This window comes from Rhinatrema bivittatum, chromosome 3 (genome assembly GCF_901001135.1).
Source record: "Rhinatrema bivittatum chromosome 3, aRhiBiv1.1, whole genome shotgun sequence".
Taxonomy (NCBI): Eukaryota; Metazoa; Chordata; class Amphibia; order Gymnophiona; family Rhinatrematidae; genus Rhinatrema; species Rhinatrema bivittatum.
Window position 1 is genome coordinate 57442601 of NC_042617.1, and position 25302 is coordinate 57467902.

At 43.9% G+C, this 25302-nt stretch overlaps 1 protein-coding gene across 1 annotated transcript in view; it reads right to left on the bottom strand.

Moving 5' to 3' along the window:
• Positions 1-528: 528 nt before the first annotated feature.
• Positions 529-25302, bottom strand: part of SYT14 (synaptotagmin 14) — a 272359-nt gene continuing 247585 nt past the window's right edge. Inside the window, exons 5-6 of the mRNA XM_029593290.1 lie at positions 18261-18450; positions 529-2469 (exon numbers count right to left, since the gene is read on the bottom strand). Of these exons, the coding sequence (XP_029449150.1) occupies positions 2156-2469; positions 18261-18450 (504 nt within the window). The 3' untranslated portion in view covers positions 529-2155. The remainder of the gene's footprint in view (positions 2470-18260; positions 18451-25302) is intronic.

Genomic DNA, 25302 nt, shown 5'->3' on the forward strand with positions numbered 1-25302 from the left:
GAAGTTTTAAAACTATACAGTAGATCAGGTTAAGGGCAACAGCCAATACCTTCACTGCTCTGAAGAGGGAACACTTTCATTTTCTTAAGTGCCACAACTAGTAAGATTCTGAAAGGAAAAAGCTTCCTGAGCTTCTGACAGACTTTGACATTTCTAACCTGCTCACCATCCACCGTCTATATTAATGAGCTTCTATGGTGTCCACTTACAATGAGAAGAGCAGCCTCACTTCTGAATCAATATAATATGAAGGCGAACCAAAAGGGAGATTATAGATGGAAATGGCATAAGATTGCTAAGAAAGAAGAACAATGAATAACTATGCTATGTGCTCAACATTCAAACTTTAGGTAAATATCAAATCCAATTATGCCTGGCCGACTTGGGGGCAATATTTAAGGATCAGGCACAATTAGGGGGAAACGTATGAAAAGCCGGTAAGCCAGTGTGCTGGCACAGTTTTGAAAGAGCATACGGCTTTAATTTCCTGCAGCTTCTGGAAGGGAAACAAATTCCACAGAAAAAAAACCATGCAAGTGAAAATTATGCAAAAAAAAAAAAAAAAGACACTTGCAAGACTTTTGCTTCATCTTTAAATTTAGGTTTGCTCTTATGTAATACTACTGAGGTTGAAAAAGATAAACAGAAGGCCCACTACTGTATCTATTTTTGCATGTTATTCCCAAGCAACTAAGAATACAATCTGTGCTAAACAATATTTAGTGTATGAGTTGGTACAAATGTAAAGTCTATAGTAAAACATCACTTAAAATGGTGTATAATGATTTTAAAAAGTTTCATTCTAGCATGGCCATGGTATTGGCATGCGTGAAAACTAAAAAGCTTATGCTGTGCGCAGTAGCTACCTGCCTGCTGAAACCCCCCATGCTATCTGGCCCTTTCATTTGGGTTGGTTAAGCTTGGGAGATCTCCTGTCCCCCTGAAAGTGGCCAAGAGGCACTGTCTGTTGTACCTGAGCACCCTCGGGTGGGGGAGGGCTTTGATGTGCTGGGCCTACTTCTTGAGGGTGGGACTCGGAATACCTGCTGTGTCCTGGGAAGGAAATGGTGCTCTGTGGGGAGAGGGGGATTTCCTGAGGGGACTATTTTCTCATGCCAGGTTCAGGGTGAGAGAACTGGCCCAAAGTGAAAGGGCCGGATAGCACAGGGGATTTGGGGCCACAGCATGCACAGTAAAAATTTGACACCTAATCCAGGTTTTGTCTTTATCGGTTCCATGGTAAATAGTGGGAGGAAGCTACATACTATGCTATTTCCCGGGGGCCCAGTTAAATCTAATTTGCCCTCCTGCTACTTCATTTACATGTGGATAAGTGCTAATTTTGGCACTTACACTGTCATGGGATAGGAGACCATCTTAATGCGCATGTTAAGCTTTATCGCATAGGCCCCTAAATAATAATAATAATAATAATTTGCAATTATACAAATGCTCATGTTCGATCGATATAACAGCTTCCAAAGAGTAGAGGGAAAAAGGAACAAAATTATTATCATTTACTTGGGTAAATTGAGGCACAGGGAGATAAACTGACTTGCCTGAGCTCACACACCGAGTTAGTGAGAAAGCAGGAGTTGAACCAATAAGCCTCAGCAGTTTCTCTTATCTAGACTTCACTGGTCTAATTACTATAACAATCCTCTTCGTAGAGTGGTTTTCTTGGAGTCATTAAGTTAATGTAATGTGTTTCTAGGTTGCTTGAATTACAGGATCTGTAAAGCTGCTAACTGGGCTTGTGGTTACTGACCACCTGACAAGTGTGTCAACTTTCTCCGTGTATAGAAGAGCAAGGAGTGGCTGCGTTTTATATTATTATAAAGTATTTGGAATGTCTAGCCTGCTTGTGATTACCAAGTATCTGGAAGTTACCAGTTTCCTGTGGATTTCCAGGTTTATTAGCTTTAATACAGAGGATCAGGGAATTGCTATCATGCCTGTGGTTACAGTTCATAGGCAACTTAATAAGGATGAGCAGTCTGAAGAATCTTCTCCACGGTATGCTGTGCTCTCTGTAGGCTGGGACGTTGAAGCTGGTACCTCCTGCGCACAGATTTCTTGGTGGTGGTCAAATGAGGGGTTAGCCCTGTTGACATACTGATTCCTTCACTGAGCCATGTGTCTCGAATGGCATGCATTAAGACTCTAGCAGTGCATGCCATCTACATACTTGTTGTCCTTTTGACTGCTTCATCTCAGTCCAGTGGTTAAGCTCCTCATTTCCTGAGCTGTTGAGACCTAATGAAATCCAGCCAATCATTTCTTTGCGTTTCATGCTGCGTTTATTATACACAGACAATATTAGAGTCACATCTGAAAGCTGAAACAGTGCCACTTGAAAAATGAAGGTTTCCTTGTATACTGGATTTGGCTGACCTCTCCGGATGGATGTCTTACATTTTGACATTTCCTGGCCCATGGAATTCAGCAGGGTAAGCTTAACATATGTATCTACAAAATAAATGACAACATTTAATGACAGAAGATCCCTCAGACCAAGGCTCTGTTTTAGGCAACTTTTTCTGGCAGTATAATACATTGTCACAGAAGGAAGGATATGGAGTATACCAGGTCAAGTGAATTGACTTCAATAAATTCAGTTTTGACACGTACAGTATAAGATATTGAAGGTAAAATTTTGAAAAAGATGCCAAGCAAGCAGAAAGTATTTCCAAAGCTATAGTAACTTTATTACTGTGTTTTTGTTACTGTAGTCCCCTAAATGAAACAATTTGAAGGTATACCACATAATCCTCTTTTGTTCCCATGTTAGCTGTGCTGAGCGAGATATTACAGCATTATTAACACTGAGCAAGCTTCAACCAGCCACAAGACTTGAAGCATACCACTGACTTTTCAGAGACCGGGGATACATAAACAAACAGGAATGAGAACAACTAATGAAGAGCAGGAAAAGAAACAGAGGGGCAGAATGGTGACATCAAAACAGCTTAGGATGAAATACCAACGATGGGCATCAGAAAGAAAATCTCTGCATGGATGTGGTTTCTTTTCGGTGTGATCTGCATTCAAAGATGATCAAAGCAAAGCCAAATTTCATACGAATACTAGAAGATTAGCAATTTGAATAGCCCTTTTTGCTATTTTTGGATTAAAGGATGCGTAATATACTTTCCTCTGAAAAACTCATGTGTTTTGTTGCAAGCTTTGGCTAGGTCCAGTGATTCCTTAGCATATGCTTATTTTGGGAATTCTATGAAATTATTTTCCAACAGCACCGTGGCCTGCATTTTTGATTACTGTATCTAGAAATCAGCAGGCCATGGACATGATACCAATGATTATTCCCACAGATATGAAATGGGAGACAAGGCTCACTAAATCTGGCCTATTACAGAGATCATTTCTATAGTTTTTCAATCATACAGTAAATTTTTGTGTTAATGGTTTTATGTACTTTTTTTTATTAATGGTGCACACACAAACAAATCAGGAACATACCTAATAACATATAAGTTTGTGTACAAAAAGCTATTTTGTGTTCTTTGAGCAGATGATTTAAATACCAACATCCATATTCAGAGATGAATTCCACTAGAAATCTTAGTTTGACTATAACAGACAATGTGTATGTGAACTTTGGAAACCAATATGAGTTCACTGCTGGCAAGTTTTCATCTGCATGAAAAAAGACAACATCCAAGTTAGCCTCTACTGGAACTCACCTCGAATTATATAAACCTGTCCACCTATCAAGTGTTTTAGACAACAGAACAGTCCATCTGACAACAGGGGGTGGAAAGCAGTAAAAGAAATAATGACCAGATGTCAGTAGTTGGGTGAGAGAGGGTCAAAGGTTAAAGTTTAAGAGGAAACACTGTTCAAGGAAGTGGTAAAACACAAAAACTTTTTTTCCTTCAAATAAGGGGTTGAACCGGGGAGGGGGGAGAGGCTGCTGAGTAAAATTGAATGGAATGACACTTCTGTAAGACTCTTGTGTGATCTTGACTCTAAAGTTCATACGCTTCTATTTTAGCAAAGTGTCCTTATGATTTAAAGTTTACTGGGAACAGAAAGACTCATGCATCACATCATGCTATGAAGGTTGGGTAGACGTCAATGCATCTTCCTTACATAACACGCTGAACGCTCAGACTGTCCTTATACAGTAAAAGAAACTGTTGCATAGCTGAGGATATCATAGTTTGTTTTTCCTTCATTTGCTTTCATAAAATAAAACACTAATGTCACAGGCGTGTAACACTTTGTTAGTACGTAGTGACAGTAGGTTTGATGGTGCGTTAATATTATGATTTTCACACATATGAAGCCATATGAAGCCATATGAAGGGGTCAGTAGTCAGGCTTATATTTCGGGACAAAGCATGAGAGGTTATCTTTGAAAGTATTTTTTAATTGTCTGTGGATCATTACTTTTGCTGAATTATACAGTTAAACATGTATAGTAAGGAAGGCTACCAATCCATAAAGGTTACTGGTATAATAACAGCATGTTTCATAATCATGTATCGAGACATTTATCAGCAAAATACAGAGGTCATTATTCAAAAGCATTTAACTGGCTAACTCATTTAGTCAGATAAATTGGGGTATTCTGGAGGCATAACTGGGAGGAGTTGAGTTAGCCAGCTGAGTTAACTGGCTAACTCCGCTATCCAGAGTTAGCTGAGTGATTTAGACAGCTAAGTCTGGTCAGGCTAAGGAGCTGTCCTAAAGTTAGCCAGCTATAGTTAGCCGGCTAACTTTAAGATAGCTGGCTATATTCAATAGTGTGGCAACTTTCACCACTAACACTGGACCATATTTGAATTGGAGACTTAGGGGTAAAAGATTCTTGATTAGTTGTATTAATCTACTCACCCATTCAATTTTTAAGAGTTTTCATTTAACAGATTTAAAAACACTTTTTTTATTTAGCTCACAACCTTTCTAAGGGTAGCTCAAGGGTGAGTTACATGCAAGTACCCTATACATTTCTCTGTCCCCCAGAGAACTTACAACAGCTTTTTAAGGAAATAGATTACAAGAAGCAGCAGTGGGATTTAAACCCTGGCTTCCCTGGTTCTCAGTCCACTGCTCTAACCGCTAGGCTACTTGGTGTCTGTTAATGAGATACTAGACTACTAGATATATTCAAACAACCTGTCATTAAACTCAAGCCAGACAGATTTCAAGTCTGTCTGATTTCTTCAGGTTTTTCCCAGGTCCCCTGCTGACATTTGTCAAACTCACCTGAAATTGTTGATACCTTGGGTACTGAGCTACATTCAAAACATTTGCTTATCACTTAGAGAAAACCATGCATTGGACAATGGCAATTTCAACCCACTCTTGAGTTAGTATAGATAGATAGATTTGGGCTGTCTGCTGTCAGTGTGTGCTCGAATTGGAAAGGAAAAAGGAAGATATTTTGAAGTCCAGATCTAATTCAGCTTTGCATTGTTCCTGGTGATTTGGTCACACAAAACTGCAGATTGGTGGGAGAGAGTAATTTTTCTGGTAATTTCATGTGCAATTATTGTGGCTTCATGTAGTGCATGGGTGGCAAACTCCGGCCCTCGAGGGCCACAAACAGGCCAGGCTTTCAGGATATACCCAATGAATTCACATGAGATGGATCTGCATGCTCTGCCTCCAATGTATGTAAAACTATCTCATGCATATTCATTGTGGTATCCTGTTTGTGGCCCTCGAGGGCTGGAGTTCGCCACCCCTGATGCAGTGGGTCATAACTCAGCAGTCAGTAATCACATATATCTGAAATTTTGTTGAGTGTATTACACAGGACACATGACGAATGGATTTGTGAGGAAAAATATTTTTTCCATTGATCTTGAAGTTAATGTGTGATCACTATGTCCTGAACACAGTGCACTTTCAAAGATTTATGGGCCCTACCTGCCTCTTGATCTGAGTATGTAAGTGTGACAGGGATGCTGAATATTCTTTGCATTATGTGAGAGAGAGGGAGAGAGAGAATGCTAGTAATGCCCCAGCAGAATAGCAATGCAGTGAAGCTAATGGGTACATCTGTGTGGTGCTGGTGTGGTACACACTGACAGATGTTCTAAACAGGTTGTCCTACAAGTCCTGCCTACCTACAGCTGCTCCTTGGAGTCAGTTAGTGGTTGTTGTCACTCTCTGGCGCTCAGGGCCAAATGTACTAAGCATTTTCCCCATAAAAGCTAAATGAGAGAAAATCTTTAGTACCTGTGGTCCTAAGTTAGAAGACACACAGCAGGACTGATGAGTCAGGGAGACTCTTTAACACTGGGTCATCCTCTCTGGGATGGCACGTGCAGAAAACACATGGATTGCCTCAGGTGATCATACGCCAGTACAACACACAGGACATGCAAAGCCTTATCCAGAATCACTACTCTACATTAGGGTCCAGGCTGGATGCAGCTGCACATTTCCAACCTCTACAAACATTGGCATTAATGCTAATTATAGTGATGTTGTACCAGGGGGCAAGGAGGCAGCAGTGCCATATACTCTATCTCCAGCTGTGCCTGCCAAAGAGACTGGGCTTGCCAATAGAAGGTCTGGCAGAAGCAGCTGATGTGGATAATCAAGAGCATTATTTGTAGATGCGTGTCCGCCTTCCCCCAATGGAGGCAGCTTCACACTTTCTGCAGTAAATTACAACAGAGATATGCATGTTGCTGTCCAGTGGTATGTAGTCAGGGCCTGCAAGGGATTCACTGAATCCCTGGCCCTATTTGACATTTTTTTTTTTTTGCGTTTTTTTGTTTTTAGCAGAATCATCACCATTGCCTCGGGGGCAGCCCTCTGCTCCTTTTACCAGGTGGAGCTGCAGGGCCACTGGAAGTTGACAAAGCATTTTGGGGCCAATAGCAAGGAGTCAAACAATAGTAAGCAGAATGGGAGTGGAGATAATAGGCACAGCAAACATCCCACATGCTTTGCTGATTGCACCGTGAGGAGCAGAAAACAGGGCTTCCCTTCAGGCCATGCTGGCTCTGTCATTCGGCCTGTGCAAGCATAAGGCTGAGGTAAAAGATGATGCAGCATCACACCAACAGAGGGGCCAACGTTTGGATCTCCCAGGCCCCTAGGGAGCATTGGTCTCTTGAAGAGGCTTGAGAAGAAGGTCAGACTGCTCAGTGCTGGGGACTTGGGGAAGAGGGGGAGGGATGTTGAGAGTGAGATTATTGGGAGGGATTCGAAGTGCAGGGAGATGTGGATTGCTGGGGACTTGAGGAGAGGAAGAGAAGAAGTTGCAAGTGAGAGTGCTGGGGACTCTGGTGGGCTGAGAGTGATTGAGAGTTCTGGGAATTCTAGGGAAGCTAAGGGGCTGAGTCAGGGATCTGGAAGGCTGAGAATGAGTGAAAGTTCTAGGGACTCTGGGGGAGGACTAAGAGAAAGTAAGATTTCTGGGGACTCTGGGAGGCTGAGAGTGAGTTCAGGGGGCTTGGAGAGAATGATAGTTCTGGAGACTTGGGGGTTGAGAGTAAGTGAGAGTTCTGAGGACTTTGGGGGGTTGATCGTGAGTTCCATGGGGGATGAGAGTGAGTGAGAGTACTGGGGAGCTGAGAGTAAATGAGAGTTCTGGGGACTGTGGGGGGCTGAGAGTGAGTTTGAAGGGCTAAGAGTAAGTGAGAATTCTGGGGGGCTGAGAGTAAGTGAGAGTTCTGGGGACTCTGAGGGCCTGAGAGTGAGTTCTAAGGAGCTGAGAGTGAGTTAGAGTGCTGGGTACTCTGAAAGGGCTCAGAGTGGATGAGAGTTCTGGGGACTCGGGGAGCTGAGAATGAGTGAGAGTGCTGGATACTCTGGAGGGTTGGGTAAGGGATAGGAGGCTGAAAGTGAAGATACTAGGGAGCTGAGGGGTTGAATGAGATTGTAGGGGACGTGGTGGATGAGCTATAGCTGCTGTTTCTGTAGTAGAGGTTGGAAGTGAGAATAATTTGATTTTTTCTGTTATTTTGAGAAACGTATCTCTCTGAATATTTCTATATGGTATATAGGAGGAAATGCATTTCTTTTTTTATTTCTCTGGTATTGCATTGCAGGCAAGGTCTGGCTTCTTGGGATTTCCAGGCAGTTTATCCATGTTTCTGTTTCTAATCTGTGGTCACTCATTCTCTATTTGATGAGGGTCTGTCTGTGTTTTGCACGTGGGACCGAGGTGAGGTATCCTGCTAGCCTATTTCCGTATGAGTATCTAGACCAGCCCAATTTGATCTGTTTTCCAATCTGCATCCCTTAGTAAGAGGGTCTTGATGTAGTCGAGTGTAGGGAGTAGGGCAGTGGTTCTCAAACATTCATGACTATTGTACCCCTTTCAAGAGTTTTAGATGTCTTGTGTACCCCTAGGGTCACAAAAATTCAAAATTCACAGTAAATATATAGCTCCTAATCTCTGGCTCCCCCACCCAAAATTAAACACACAAATATGCATAGCAACATTTCATCTGGCTCCCCCTACTTAACAGACTTCCATTCTCTCTTTGACCTCCTGCCCCAGGGAGGTGGAGGGGAGGGGGAACGGAAGGTGATTATGCCAGGGGGTGGGGGGGGGGGGGGGAAAATGATTTTGCCAAGGGGGTGGGATGGGAGATAGTGAAAGGAAAGTGATACAGAAAGGGTGATTATGCCAGGGGGGTGGTTGAGAGGGGAAGATGATTGCACCATGGGATGCATTTACTGAATCCCCTTCTGTGAATGTCATTGCTGCTGCTGTCCAGGGGGCAACCTTGCCCAGGATCTTCTGCAGCCCACCGTGGTATACATGGAGCTATCTCCCCCAGCTGACACAGAATGCTGCCGCTCCACTGATCTCTGGCACAAAAACATGTGATCATATTTCTCCAGTACTCACTGGCCTCTGATAACACAGAGGGTGAAATTTAAAACCGCTCTGTTCGGATATAAACTGATGAACAATCCCAACTCCTTTGTGTTTTAGTTCCCTTTTAAAGATTTACTGCCCTGCCCCTACATTAAGATCTTCCTCTCAGAATCTGTTAATCATTCCAACAGCTCGTCAGGTTCATCTTGGTGAAAATTAGGAAAGACAGTTTTATATTGCAAGACCATGTATATGAAACTGGTAGGAATTGTGGAGCCTTGCCCCGAGGTAGGGTTGGCGCTACCTGCAGGTCCCCACCGTCGGGAGGCGAGGCAAACAGGAACTTCGCCAGTACCGGCCCTCGTTCCCCGCAGGTTGAGCCCTTGGGTGCCGGAGCCGGCTGGTCTTAGGTGAACCTCTGTGTGACAGGTCCCGGAGGGAGCAGGCGGCTGGAAGCAGGGAGTGTCAGGGAGGGTCAGGTTCAGTTCAAGGTCGAGGCACTCTGGGGGGGAGAGAGAGAGAAGGCCTCAAGGGATGAGATGCTGGAGCAGTTCCGGAGACAATAGAGCAGGACCACGTGGGACTGGCCCCGAGGAAAGGAAGTGCAGGAGCAGAGGCCTGTATAGTGGTGCTGAAGCAGGCCTAGAGAGGGGAACCCGCTGTAGCAGGTTCTGGTAGAGTAGAAGCGCTGAGGCACTACCCAAGGTGCAGCAGCGCAGTAGCAGGAGCCTGTGATGTAGAAGCGCTGAGAGATGCCCCAAGGAGCCAGAGACACAGTCCTGTGATGTAGAAGCGCTGAGAGATGCCCCAAGGAGCCAGAGACACAGTCCTGTGATGTAGAAGCGCTGAGAGATGCCCCAAGGAGCCAGAGACACAGTCCTGTGATGTAGAAGCGCTGAGAGATGCCCCAAGGAGCCAGAGACACAGTCCTGTGATGTAGAAGCGCTGAGACAGGTCCTGAGCAGGAGCGTCTCGTGACCTAGAAGCTCTGACCCAGACCCCGAGGGGCGGAAGCGCAGTGACAGGGTCTCGTGATGTAGCAGCGCTGAGCCAAGGCCTGAGGAGCAGGAGCGCTGAGGCAGGAACTCCCGATGTAGAAGCACTGAGGCTGGTCCTGAGGAGCGGGAGCAAAGAGACAGGGTCCCAGAGATAGAAGCGCTGAGCCAGGCCCCGAGGAGCGGAGCGCCGAGACAGGGTCCCGGATGTAAAAGCACTGAAGCAGGCCCTGAGGAGCGGGAGCACAGAGACAAGGTCCCAGATGTAGACGCGCTGAGCCAGACCCCGAGGAGCGGAGCGCCGAGACAGGGTCCCGGATGTAAAAGCACTGAAGCAGGCCCTGAGGAGCGGGAGCAAAGAGACAAGGTCCCAGATGTAGACGCGCTGAGCCAGACCCCGAGGAGCGGGAGCGCAGAGACAAAGTTCCAGATGTAGAAGCGCTGAGCCAGACCCCGAGGAGCAGGAGCGCTGAGACTGGGGCCCAGATGTAGAAGCGCTGAGCCAGGCCCCAAGGAGCAGGTAACAGGATTCTGACAAGAAGAGCAGGGATCCGTAGGATAGGAACAACAGGTCTGGAGTACTGGAGCAAGCACCAGCTAGGAACCAGAGAACTCGTTGCCAAGTCAGTTAGTGGTGGAAAGAGGTTGTCCTTAAATATCCCGGGCCGGTGATGTCATCAGCCAGGGACGAGCCTGAAGTTCCCGCCATTGGCCCTTTAAAGGAAGGACAGATGGCGCGCGCACGCCTAGGGAGGCCCAGGGTCGGAACACTGGTCGGCAATTTCCCAGCCGCCATGTGGCGCACAAGAAGCCAGGAGGAACACGGTGGCAGTGACTAGCTATGGCCGCGAGAGCATCAGCAGTAAAGGGCCAAGCATGACATGAGGTGAATTGAGTTGGCCGCGTGTGGCTGTGGCCGGTGGACGTAACAGAAACTTATTAGTGGAACCAGTTAAAAATGCTGTAACACTGATAAATGTTTGCAAGGTGCTAAAAGCCCATTTTTTCAAGCAAGCATTTTAAGGAGTATCTGAATCTAACATACAATGTATGATGTAGAGTATGTATCGATTAAAATGAGCTGTGTTTACCTGTTTACAATTGAGAAAAAGTAGTAAGTTTGCGTTCAGTAACTGCTTTATCATTATGAGAAATATATTAACCATTGATCTGATGTTATCTCATCGTTTTTAAGTATTGAGCAATAGTACTAGCCTTATAAGTGCTTTTTTACTTTTTATGAGGAGTACTTTTTAGTTATTTTAGGATGTTTTTATGGTTTTTATATTATATGTGTTTTATAGGATATTGTTTTATGATTGATGTATATGCTTATTATGTTATTCTTTTTATGCTTTTATAAATTGTTTTTGTCTAACATAAGTATTTACACTTTTAATCCGCTTAGTACTTAGTAAATAAAAAGAAAATAAATACTGCTCCTTCTCTGTCTCTTTCAACTCTCTCGTGAGGTATCTTCTCCAACTATTTTTCTTCCTTCGCCCTTCTCCTCCACCATCTCTGTCTACCTCCTACACTCTCTCCAGTTTTTTTTTTTTGCACCACCAGTGCAACTGGTTGGGTCTGCCATTAAGTACAGCAGTCATTTTCTCCTCAACAGCATCAACAGGCATTGGTGTTGGTGGACTGGCCTGAAGCAATGGTGCTTCCTGGTGTGTGGTGGGTGGCAAAAGCAGGTCATGTGCAGCCTGAATGATTTCATCCTCATTATTAAAAATAAAATAATCTCATAAATACAGTACCACAAAATCAATATATGACCCACCCCAATACACAAAAACAGTTAAACTAACAACTTCCCAACACACACACACATACTCTCTCTGAGTCTTTCTGTTTCTTTGCTACCCCCCTGCTTTTTGCCTCTTTTCTCTAGCTCCTAATTTAATCCCACAAACTGTTCCTGAAGACAGCCCCTCTTAATTATGCTTGCAAGAAATCTCCAGACAAGTTCTTTCAAACTTTTTAATTAGTTGAAATTTTCCTGCATCAAATTAGAAAGTCTAGCAAATCTTGGAAGGTGATTCATGTTTGATTGGATTTTTTTCAAAATCTTCGAAAAATTTGATGAAATTCCAAATTCTTTTATTTATTTATTTATTTTGCAAGATTCATTCATCTCTAGATTAGGGCTTTCCAAACCTATCCTGAGATAAATTAGAATATATGGACATTCGTTGCATGTATGCATATTCATTGTGAATATCCAGAAAAATCAACTCGCTGTGGGGTCCCCAGGACAGGTTTAGAAAGCCTTGCTCTAGATAATACTGAAAAGCTTAGACCAGAATTTAACCGTCACAGTTTCTAACACCAAACTCGTATTAGGTTGGGGGTCAGCAGCCTGCCGCTCTTTTCATCTCTCCCTGCACCTCCCATGTCGCCAGCTCCAGAAGTAGCAAGGACTCAGGGAAATAGCATGGGCCACATGTGGCCTCAGCAAAGATGGACAGCTGCACGGGCTACAGGAACAGGAAGTGCCTCCTTATCAGAGTCAGGAGGCCTATCTGCATGCCCCTGTGAGCCAGGCAGGAAAATCATAGGGTTGGTGTTGGTTGCTGTGGCCCCATGACTATGAAGCCACTACAATCATCACCAGGCTTGTGGTAGATCATACAGAACAGGAGCCTTTCCCTAAAGCTCTCTGCTACCTTCTGGTGAATAAAGTAGCGGGAGTAGGGGAAACCTAGGTCCTTCCACTTCAAGGGTCTTGCAGTGACGAAACCTGAAGTTGTGTGGATGGATGGGAGCCCATCCTCACATCCAAATGTAGTAGGACCAGCAGCTGTAGCAGAAGATGGTGCAGCAGGGGTGGCAGGGAGCTCAAGGCCTGTCACTCAAACAATGTCCCAGCATTGGCTGAAGAGATCCATCGGGATGTGTGGAGTCCAGGTCCTGCCACCTGAAGAGATTTCCCCTACCCCCAAATCCCTCACCCTATCCGTTGATCCACTGTCATTAGGGGCTTGAGTGATCCCTAGTCAGTCATGGCCTCTGGTGCAGTATGAAATAGCACAGACCGACGTGTTTTAATTACTGATGTATAACCATGGTGCCAAGACATTTTTATGGCACCAGTGGGGCAGGAGTGACTGGAGATTGCGCCTGCCCTTTGAAAGCCACATGTACAGTAAGAGGCTTGGTTGGGGGGGATGGAATTTGGGGGCAGGCAGGGGCTGGCAGCAAGCCCAGGAGGTCTATTTTTCCGGCACATAGACACTTTCCACAACTCTTCCCCCTGCTATGTACATGTACCTATACCCACACCCACCCACCCACCCCAAGAAATCCTCCCACCCCCAAACCCAGGCAACCACCCCAGAACTCCCCCACCAGTGCTGATGGCATGGACATGCAAGACAGAATTTCACTGGGGATTCTAAGGTGCGGCGTCAGAGCACCATGTCACCAGCATTGCGGCAGTGGCAGAAGTAAGTTCCTGTGGCTTGGCAGTCCTCCTCAAAAGCCATTGTCTTTCCTGCATGTAGGTTCAGCTGGACCTGTCATTGGAGGGCAACCATTTCCCTACTCCCCTGCCAGCACACCACCACTGCCTGGGGTATCTCTAGTTCTGCAATGGTCTTATCCCCTCCATGCACACGCATGCACACACACACCCTAAACCTCTAACCAACTACTCTCTCCTACAGCTCCCACACATATGGTTTGGTTTGAAGGGAGCACAGGGGGAAAGGTTGATGGAATTTAATAGAACCAAAAAATACCAGATTTCATGCTGCTGCCTTTATCAGAATTCCAGGCCACTGCTCCTCTAAAGATTATGGGTCTGTCTAACACTTGGATGCTACTTCATGTTCAGGCCATGAGATTGTCTTATCCATTGCTTATGAATTGTTTTTTCTTTGCAATGCTTATGTATTTATGAATTGATTTTTTTTAAAAGGTTATATTTTGTAATTTGTATTTATGAAATTGTATTTGTTTTAAGCCATGCTGGGTAGTCCTACAGGACTAAAAGTGTGGGATATAAGCACAAGATTTGATTAGATCATCATCATCATCACTTATTTATTTTAAGGTTTTTCAGCTAGATAGTTCAAAGCATGTTACAGCATGGTATAATTTACATTCACAGTCTTATAAATAGGGTAAGTACATATTACAGAGATAGTAGCTGTTCTAATAGCTTGGTTAAAGGGGGTGGCACAGGGAGCATCAGTACATTCATGATTTCACAAACAGCTGGTAAGAGGTACCGGGCAATACACCTGAGGCTGGTGCCATTTTCCAAGTGGGACATGGAGAGGCAGTAGTGAATGGGATTTCTCTTAGCCCTTTCTACTTGGCAAGTTGGAAGACCCCAGAAAGGGTTCAGGCACTGGGAGGGGGTGGGGGCTTATGGGGAAGGCCTGGGGGGGGGAAGGTTAACTTTAAGTTTTTGGTGCCGGGAGACAGGTTGTTTGGGGTTTTTTTGGGGGGGGGGGGGGGGGGGGAGCAGGGTAAACTTAGAAGGTTAATTTAATGTTTATGTCAGTTTAGTAGACGAACTGAACCAAAATAAATATTAAATAAACTGAAAAGAAAATTTAAACAAAACCTGAAACGAAAAAATAAAATGAAAAAAATGTCCATGCCCACCCCAATAGGTCAGCTGAAGTAATAAAATCATTGCTGTTTCCATGGGGTGATATTAAAGTAAAACATTCTTTGGTGGAGTACTAACTTATCACATCCAAGTACTAAGCTCATAAAGTCATTAAATCACTTCCTCAATCCAAAGTAAAAGCTTAGTTCATCCAAGGAACAAATATATCTTCGAAAACACTAAACCAGCAGCAGATAAGCCCGGTAAGGGCTGCCTCAGCGGGAAGTCTCTCACTATCCGATCCCCACCTGTCCAATTAATAAATGTCACTCCTACAATCAGTGGTTATTTTCAACTTTTCCTCTGTATTGTTTGCAATTGCATTTTGTAAGATATGGACAACTGGCATCCGTTAATTGGACAGGTAGGAATCCGACAATAAGAGACTTCCTCGGAGGCAGCCCTTATTGGCACAAAATAGACCGTGTTGGGAGTTAGAAGATGCTGGAGTTGAAAAAAAATCTTCTTCTTTTGAAGCTTTTCATTGCATCAAAATGTATCAGGAAGATGCTGAAAGGCATTGCAGGAACTTTGCTGCTGCAGCATTTTTGAAGTTATACATCTCTTCCTTGGATGAAATAACCTAGCACTTTGGATTGAGGAAGTGACTTTTGATTTTTGCTTCTATGTGGTTTTGATTTTGTTTCTGCGTGATCATTTTTTGTTCATCCTATGCTTGTCTTTAAATCTGAGGGAGATTTTCCCTCCAGGATTATATACATTAAATTTTTGTGATTAATGATCTTTTTGAAAATTGTTTATGAGAGCGCTTTGATGTGATAAATCAATATTCTACTAGAGAAATTATTACTTCTTGCTTTGTGGGGACTGTGATTTAACCATTTTAGTTAGTATTTTTACCTTGTAGTGAAGTAAAACGTAAGCGTGCTGATTCTCGAGTCCCTTATGAACAGAAGTTAGATCTCTCTAATTTTCCATTTTGATTTCTAGTTCGTACTGCTGCTTTAAATGGTCATTGGCATATCTGCTGCAAGTTCCTTCTTACTATGCTTGCAAAACAATGTATTTTAAATCTGGATGTGGAAGGTTCCGTTTGTTTGGTGCTATGGAACAAAACGGCACGAGGCAATTCTGCTAAGGCATATTTTATTCCAAGGGGTCTACTTTTTCTCATCACCAGGTATCCGCAAAGCACTGTAAGTCACATTAGCAAAAGAGTTTCTCCCATTTAGTGGCTAAGGTTCCTTATGTTCAGACTGAGGCACAGAGACCCCAATGTGTTCATCCAGAGCTCTTTTTTTTTTTTTTTGTTCTGGCAGCTTCCATCTGCCCTTTAGACTTCCAGCACCGTCAGGACCTGCCCCATCTCCATTTACTGCCATTTATGACACAGATATAAAGATAAGATGCCATTTGAGTATTTTATCCATTTGTAATCTCTCCCCCTCCTTCTGCTTCATTTCAGTGGCAGTCCTCTCATCAGTATTCTATGGAAGCAATCCAGATGACGAGATAACTGCAGCACAATGGGCTGTGGACTCCTACGCAGCTTCCAAGAAACATTGCCTCTGACTGAAGGACATGGACTATAGCTCTCTCCTTAATCTGATACAAATGTGCCCTTGAACTAAGCAGAAGGTGCACTCTTGTGTGATCACATTTGTTGCCCTTTAGGGCAAGAATGGGCAACCTACAGCCCATGGGCCAAACCTGGCATGATGACAGATTTTTTCTGGCCCTCCTCAGTTTGCCCCATTAGAATTGACCTGTTGGCACCTTCGATATCATCAACAAGGGCCTGACATCGCAGGCCCTTGTTGATGACTTTGACCTGGATGTCGACAGCCGGAGGTGACATCTCCCTTAGAGGAGGCAGTGGGGCAAGAAGAGGAGGAGCATCACCCAAAGAAAGGCAAAGAAAGGAAGAGGCCACCGGTGGAGAAAAGACCCGTGCAGCAGTGAAGAAAGGAAGCAGCTGCCGGTGGATCCCATCCCACCAGTGGTGAAGAGAAGAGGCCCGTGTAGCAGCAAAGAAGGTCTGTAAGTGTCTGAGAGAGAAAGAATGGGAGTCTGCCTGGGGGTCTATGTGTATGAGAGAGAGAATGAATGGGTGCCTGCTTGGGGGTTTGTATGTGATAATGAATGGGTGCCTGCCTGGGGTATGTGTGTGTGTGTGAGAATTAATGGGTGCCTGCCTGGGGTGTGTGTGTGTGTGTGTGTGTGCGAGTGTAAGAATGAATGGGTGCCTGCTGGTGAGTCTGTGTGTGTGTGTGTGTAAGAATGAATGGGTGCCTGCCTGGGGTGTGTGTGTGTTTGTGTGTGAGTGAATGGGTGCTTGCCTGGTGTGTATGTGTGTGTGTGAGGGAACCAGTGAGAGTGAGTGCATGTGTGTGAGCCAGAGGGCCAATGAGAATGAGTGCATGTTTGTGAGTGTGTGTGTGTGTGAAGGAGCCAAAGTGAGGTTTGTGTGTATGTGAGAGAGTCAGTTAGAGTGTGTACATGCTTGTGTGTATGTGGGTGAGTGAGACAGCAAAGTGTGTGTGTGGGTGAGTGACAGCACACTGATTGTGTGGGTGAGAGAGAGCATGTATATATTGGTGGCTGACAAAGCATTGTGTGTATAGTTGGGGGAGAGTATGTGTGTTTGTGTTGGGTGAGAGAAAGAGCACATGTGTGTGCAACAACCCCCAACCTTCCTCTCTGCCTGCTAATCAATGACAATCTCAGGGCATCTGGAAATGCATAGATCCACGACTGCCTTCCCTCCCATAGCATGGAGATTAGTGAGGTGTCCAGTTATGGTCCATGAAAAAGTAGGCCGCCCTACCCCCGGCTCACAAACTTCTAAGAGGGAATCCAGTCCTCGGCCCTATAAGCAACAGTAGTATGGTCTTCTTTAAACAAAAGTTTGGGGTTTTGGGGTCTATAATGCCAGGTCAGTTTCCTGCACAGCAGCACCACCGCTGGGCCATCTAGCTAGCCCAAATGAATTGTAAGTTAAACTAATATTCTATGGAACATGGACCAGATAGGCCAAAAGATTCCTCCATTTTGTGTTTTTAAGAAAAAAAATGCTCCGCACATCCTGTCATTAAGATGAAAAAAGCCATTCCAGTTAGAAAAAAATACAACACATTTTATTTCTAATCTTTATTTACCTTTCATATGTTTAAAAATTAAAAATAAATAAATAAATAAATTTATTTGTCTTTTTTAAGTTTGGTTTTTCTGGAGAGGTGATCATCCTTTCGCTTGCTGTCATTATCACCGGCATCAGATCGCTTCCAGCCCTTCCCTGCCGCTGCATAGTCTCACAGCCTTCTCCGTAGCCCTCTCCGAGTTCTCTCTCTCTCTCCTTTCCGTCTTGCACCCCTGCCGGCTACGGCAGATGCGCGCTCAGGAAACTCAGCAGGAGCGCAAGACGAGAGGAGACATGGCAAGCTGGAGTGGAGCCCCCTTTACACGCCGGAGGATCAGCGGTAGAAAAACTGTTTAAAGGTGCGCCATTCTCCACCGAAATGCCCGTCAATGGCTTTTGCCTGGTGGCATCTACTAATCGTTTCAGCAACTAATTACTGGGAGGGAGGCAGCTTGCCAGTCAGTTGCTGTGGGAAATGAAAATGCTTTTTTTGCCAATATGCGACAGTACATTCCCGATGGTTCCCCCAGCCTGGCAATGAATCAAATAAATAAATAAATAAATAAATAGATAGATAGATAGATAGAAGGGCGCAGATTAAGTGCCGGCTGCGTTACTGTGTTTTGATTGATACGGTTAAGACTAAATGATAGGATTGCAGGCCTTGCCACTGAGCTTCACACAAGGGCAGAGGTATTAGGATGAAAAAAGATTTTCACTCACTGGGTGGTCTGTTCGCTGCCAAGTTTTTGAAGTGGCTGCCTTTGATCACTTCTGCTGATAGTCTTCCCGTCGTGGCATTGTAAAGCAGGCCGACTAGGAGCTCCGGAGTGGAGCCGTGCACCAGGGACTGACACGAGGAGGTGCTTTCACTGCAAGACATCTCTGACATGCTCATTTGGGAATCGCAGCCCTGTCAATAGAAATTACGCTTTTAGATAGGTTTCTGCAGAAGAGAGACACTAAAGAACAAATTATCGGGCTGATGTGTCAGGAACTGGGCATAAAACTCCCATTAACAGTAATGGCAGAAGCGCCTTTCTTTCCTGATAATTTCTCCTCTGATATATTTCCCAGCCAGGGAGATGCAGCGTCCTTAAGGTAGATATAAATGATTTTGCGCAGCTTGATGCCTAATTGACAGTTTTGCATTGTTGTTTTGCTTTATAAGTTGCACAAGTGCGAGTAAAGTCAGAGTGCCTGAATTTAAAAAGCATAAAACTAGGTTTTACGCCTGTAAATGCACTTTACTGGAGCAAAGGGGCTTTTGAAAACAGCCACAATATATGAATTGTCCATAGGATTTACCTGCTATGATAGTATGTTACATGTGTGTACATAACTCATTTGAAAATGACCTGCAAAGAGCCCAAATCTATCACAAAACACAGGTGGACTTCAGCCCTCACATTCAGAGCGGACCTTGGCACATAGGGCTGTTTTGGTAATTAGCAGCTACATGCGTACTTTAGTCCACCTGCTGGAGCCCATGTGCAAACGTCCATTGCGTACATTTATGCGCACACTTTTGAAAATAGTTGGTGTGGATGAGCGGACTAGAGAGGCAGGCTAGAGGGTCTTGTTTTGCTGTCCTGTTTCTATTTAAATTGAAAGCATATGTGTAAATGATTTCCCCCGACCTCGGCTCTTTGCAGCAGGTGCAAAAGTCAACACTTTATCACTTCCCCCCAGACCCCTCCCCCCGGGGTAATGCTCCAAAAGCTCATTTACATGCATGCAGCCACATTTTACACATGTGCATGCATCTGAAAATGACCCCTTAAAAATATGTTTGGAAAGTACAGCTCTGGTAACCACGTGCAAAGCTCTCTGAATTCTGATGGATTTCTCTTACACAGTTTGAACTGAATCCTTCAAAGCAAAAATGGTCGTAACTAAAATAATCTCCAAGAAACGCATCTTAAAACACTCACTCAGGGAGGAAAATCACAGAGCAGGTATATCCTGCAGTAACATACAATTCAGAACTAGAAAGATTAAGATACAGAAAAGATCCACCGCCATTGTTTCTGGAGGATGGGCTGCTGCTCCAATTGAACCTTCTGGCCGCCTTCTAATCTACAACATAATCTGCGAGAGTTGCATGATTAGACTGCTAACAGGTGTTTATGCCCTCCTTCTCATGTCTTTGAATGTTGAAATGTTATTGGAGTTTAATGGGGCAGATTTTCAAAGGGTTACACGTGTAAGATACACGCGTAATCCCCGAAAAGCTGCCCCTTCCACCCCCTCCGCACACCGAGCCTATTTGCAAGCCCCGGGACACGCGTAAGTCCCAGGGCTTTACTGGGGGACGTGTCGCGGGGCGTGTCACGGCCGGTGCGTCATCGGGGGCGTTCCGGTGCGGGGCCGCAGGCGTGGTTCCGGCCCAGGGGCGTTCCGGGGGTGTGGCCACGGCCTCCGGGCCAGCCCCCGGACTGGAACATGGCGCGCCAGCAGCTGACTGGCGCGTGCAAGTTACACCTGCCTTGGGCAGGCGTAACTTGTAAAATAAAGGTGTGGGGGGAATTAGTTAGGGCTGGGGGGTGGGTTAGATAGGGGAAGGGTGGGGAAGGTGGGGGGGACGGAAGGAAAGTTCCCTCCGAGGCCACTCCGATTTTGGAGCGGCCTCAGAGGGAATGGAGGGTGGCTGTGCGGCTCGGCGTGCGCAAGCTGCCGATTTTGCGCAGCCTTGCGCACACCGACCCTGTATTTTATAACATGCGCGCGGCAGCACCCGTAAGTTATAAAATCAGGAGTAGATTTGTTCGCGCCGGGTTGCGCGAACAAATCTACTCCCGCGCGCACCTTTTAAAATCTACCCCAATATGTAAATAGCAGTTAGTTATTACTTAACTCATGGTTGCTGCTGTCTTTTGTCATGAGGGTTAAGGACAGGTTGCAAGTTATATTAAAATAAACTCTTTCTTTTTATGTTTAATGTTACTGACGTAATACCCAGAGTTCAGTGCTTCTGCACCCAGGCCTTGGGGCACACCTGACCAGTCAGGTTTTCAGGATATCCACAATGAATATGCATGAGGGATTTGCATGCACTGCATTGCAAACTGAGAAGCACTGCTCTGGTTTGTGAATCAAAAAGTGACATGGGAAGCAGCTCTGGAAGGCAGCTCTTTTCTCTACAGGATATTCACTTAAATATGGACAGAACCAAGAAATAAAGCAAGGAAACTGCTGGAAGTCAGACAGTCAGATATTAATAGGTGTGAAGAATTAAATGAAGAGGATATTGAAGGGGAAATTAAAGGATAAATTCCAGGGCCGGTGCTAGCTTTTTTGCTGCCCTGTGCGAACAATTACTGTGCTCTGCCCCCCCCTCCCCCACGCACCACATCAATCAGAATCTGTTCCGCGCTCATCAAAAAAAGCCACCAGTAAAGCCAAGGAACTGGCCGAGTACTTTGAGAAAAAAATTGCCACCCTTACCGCACCACTCAAGGCACCCATTCCTCCGCCCCCTCCACCTGTCATCAACGAAACACATCACTAGTCTCATTCGAACCCACATCTTCACTAGAAATAGAGAACATACTCAAGAAGCTTAAACCTTCTTCTCACCCGGCAGACCATATACCGTCCAACCTGCTCTTCACCATTCCGAATATCATCGCTAAGCCTATAGCAGATGTCATAAACTGCTCCCTTGCTCAAGGGCTTGTTCCAGACCAACTCAAGATTGCTATGCTCAAACCCCTATTAAAAAAACCGAACCTATCACCATCAGACCCAGCCAACTTCTGCCCCATAGCTAATTTGCTGATGATCGCCAAACTCATGGAAAAAATCGTGAACAAACAACTATCAGAATACCTGGAGGAAAATAATATTCTCGCCCCAACCCAATTTGGCTTCCGCAAGGCTCTAAACACTGAATCACTACTATCTACTCTTTCGGACACCATCCTCCTAAACCTGGAAAAAGGCCAACCATATATTCTTGCCCTTCTGGATCTATCCGCAGCCTTCGACACCGTGAACCATTCTATCCTAATACAGTGACTGGTAGACATTGGCATCAAGGGAACTGCACTCAATTGGTTCAAATCCTTCCTTGAAAACAGGTTTTACAAGGTGATGATCAACAATACAGAATCACACCCAGTCAGATCCAACCTGGGAGTCCCCCAGGGATCATCGCTCTCACCCACTCTATTCAACATCTACCTCCTCCCGCTCTGCCATTTACTCGCCAACCTAAAGTTAACTCACTACCTCTATGCGGACGACATCCAGATCCTTATCCCGATTACAGAGTCTCTTCACAAAACCTGTTCTCATTGGAACAGCTGCCTTCTATCAATCAACCGACTTCTTACCAGCCTCAACCTCATCCTCAACACCAACAAGACAGAGATCCTTCTAATAACTCAGGACAACAACAACGTGCTTCTCAACACCCCAAGTTCCTCCCAACTATCCAAAACAGCAGTGAGTCACACATCACATGTGAGAGACCTGGGTGTTCTGCTCGACAACCAGCTGAACCTGAAAATATTCGTAAATAACACCACCAAAGAATGCTTCTTCAAATTGTTGGTATTAAGGAAACTAAAACCACTCCTACATCTCAAAGACTTCTGCTTGGTGCTCCAATCCATCATTTTATCTAAAGTTAACTACTGCAACTCCCTTCTTCTGGGTCTACCTGCCAACACCATAAAACCTTTACAGATGGTCCAGAACGTGACAGCCAGGATCCTCACCAACGCTAAAAAAAGAGAACACATCACCCCCATCCTTCAGAACCTGCACTGGTTACCAATAAAATTCAGGATCCTCTTTAAAGCCCTCATGATGATCCACAAGGCCTTGCATAATATTTCCCCCCTCAATCTAACTTTCCAACTACAGCTGCACATCTCAAACAGACCCATCAGGAGATGGGATTATCTATCCGCAAAAGCCTGGCTTTTCAGCCAGGCTTTTGCGGATAGATAATCCTTTCACTGAGGCCACACTGGTCATGTCCAACTATAGACTAATTCTTCAACTATAATCCCTCTTAACTTTACCTCCTCTCCATACATCCCCCAGCTCTTCAAATACACCGAGAGCCAGAGACTACATTTGTTCCTCAACCTAGCTGCTGATCAATACGCTGCTAGTAGTCTTCTCTCAGTCCCTCCATGAACCTTTAAACCACTTCGTTCCTAATGCATCTCTGTTTGGTCTCTTCCCTTTGAACTTGCCCGTTAGCTAAGTTAACCCTACCTGTTTTCTATAAGTCACTCCAGTTCTCCCCGTTATGACGGCCCTGCTTCCAAAGTTTTTATTTTATTTTGAAATGTCATCACGTATAAGCCTTTGACTCTTTTATTTTCAGTAGATCTCTACGGTACCACACGTTCAATGTTTGCTTGTTTATTCTACCTCTTGTTCATTGTACCTTTTGTTCATTGTTTTCTCAGTTTTTACTGTACCACATGTTCATTGTATCCGCCCTCGGCAACAGTTAAGTTCTTTGTAAACCGATGCGATATGTATACAGGAACATCGGTATATAAAAGTTATAAATAAATAAATAAATAAATAAACAAACAAATAAATAAAGTTTCAGGTGCAAGCAGAAATTTTGATATGGCCTGCTCCAAAGCCCAAACTGGCCAGGACTGCACTGTTTCTGCAGTGCAGTTGTAAAAAAAAAAAAAAAAAAAGCTACGCTCAGCCTAATACTGAGTTAATAACTATTTTCTGAAACTGTGTGAACCTGAAACAGAAATGCGGAAAATGCAAGACTCTCTCAGTTGTAATTATGATACATTCAAACCTCTAAATAATACACACACATTTTTATTTTATTTTTATTTTTATTTAATAATAGTCAAAAGGATTGTTTTTTCTTTCTTATCCAGTCATTCCCCTTGATTTGATGCATTTACTTGTTCTCAGTCTACCTCCACTTCACAGAAGCATTCAAGCCCTTTTTTGAGACTTTCACCCTTACCATACCTGACCTTTCCCTATTCCTTTTCATTCACTTAAGATGATTACAGCTTCTCTGTGACTACTTTCTAGGTCAATGTACGAGTACTTGGATCTTTTCACCTTCCCCCGATGTTTGTAACTGCACTCATCACAATTTTCCCAGGTGCTTCTGGTTTGCTCTGTCTTTTTGACTGATACTAATTATTTCAGAAGACACAGTCAGTCTGGTCCTTCAATTATTGTGCAATACAACCCTCTTATATCGCCGAAAATCTCACACTTCTTGAGTGAAACACGTCAGGTCTCTAGCCAAAACATGTGTTGAGGTTTTTTTTTTTAAGTCCCTGAAGATACTGCTGTACTATTTATAAATAACCATCAATGATGCTTTTTCAGGTCTGAAATTTTAATGTGCAATTTTTCACGCCTCTTACATAAACGCTAATTTGTGGGATTTTTTATTCCTTGTTGTTAAATTTTAACTGATGTTGATAGTCTATATTACAACACCTTAATGCTACTACACAAATGATTGTGTATATGATGATAACAGATTGTTTGAAAGACTTGTATATGTATATGTGCAATTGCTCTGTTAAAAAATATTATCTCTGAATGTATGAAAGCATAAGCAAGTGTTCTTACCCTTCCTCTCTTGGTTTATCAGTTTTGTTTTGATCTTGGATTTAATCTGATCTCTTTCATTTTTGGGCACATTAACTTCACCAGGAAACATTTTTGTCCTGTCTTGTGGCCTCCTGTAATGTGAGCAACTTGATACAGCACTAATTAGGTTAAATGTGTCATTTGTAGGCTCTTTTAATGTGTTTTATAGGTCTTCACTTGGAATGAAATTATCAATAACACCTTTTTCAAAATCAGCATAACACCCTCTGCAAGAGGAAAATATTTCCTTGACATTCCTGACCAAAGATACATTAGATTAGTTGAGTCCAGTAAAGGATGTTTGCTACAATGGCTCCCTCTTTCTGGAATTGGCTACCAGAAAGGCTTGGAAAAGAACCATGTGTTGAAACCTTTAGAAAGCAGATGAAATCGGTCCTGCTTGCAGAAGCATTCGATCTGAGCTAAAAATTATAAAATTTATATTTTTTTCAGTTTCACTGAAAACCTTTTGGCTTTTTGAGCAGGATGTATTGCTATATGAAGGGTCCAGTGTACATGATGTATCTTTTTAAGTTCTGTTTTGAATTTTTAGTTGTGTCTTATTGTTTTGTTTGTCTATTTTATTATGAACACAATGCTTGTTAACAGCTTTGGACTTTGCATAAATGTGGAATAAAAAGTTTTAAAAGAAATAAAAGAAGTACATTTTAAAACTTCTATTTTTGGGTTTGTAGGCGTCAGGCATTTGATCAGGAGCCCAAAATCAACAATAAAATATGAATTTAAAAAGATGGACTGAATTAGTTTTCCCTGCGTGAGATGGCTCTTTGACAGTCGGTCACAGAACAATAGCAAAGGTTCTACCATAAGTTAACGTTAACATTTAGAACAGCAATGCCTCTTGAAAACACATTTTGAACAATACAGGTGTGTATGTTAAAAGCTGCAACTACATTTTTTAAATTTAAAAATGCACTTTGAACTTAGAAACAGTGGCCAAGATGATGCCATTTTCACTCCAGCCCCTAAAAGAGCAGCTCCTACTGGGCCAGATGCTCCAATCAGATGGACCTGTTGGTCAGAGGGAAATGGTGCAAGGAAACACAAAAGTGCCACAATTGCACTTCCTTGGCAGTGGTAACTACTGAATTTACAGTGGCAGTGTTTTCTGCTTTGGGGCTCAAGAGTTAAA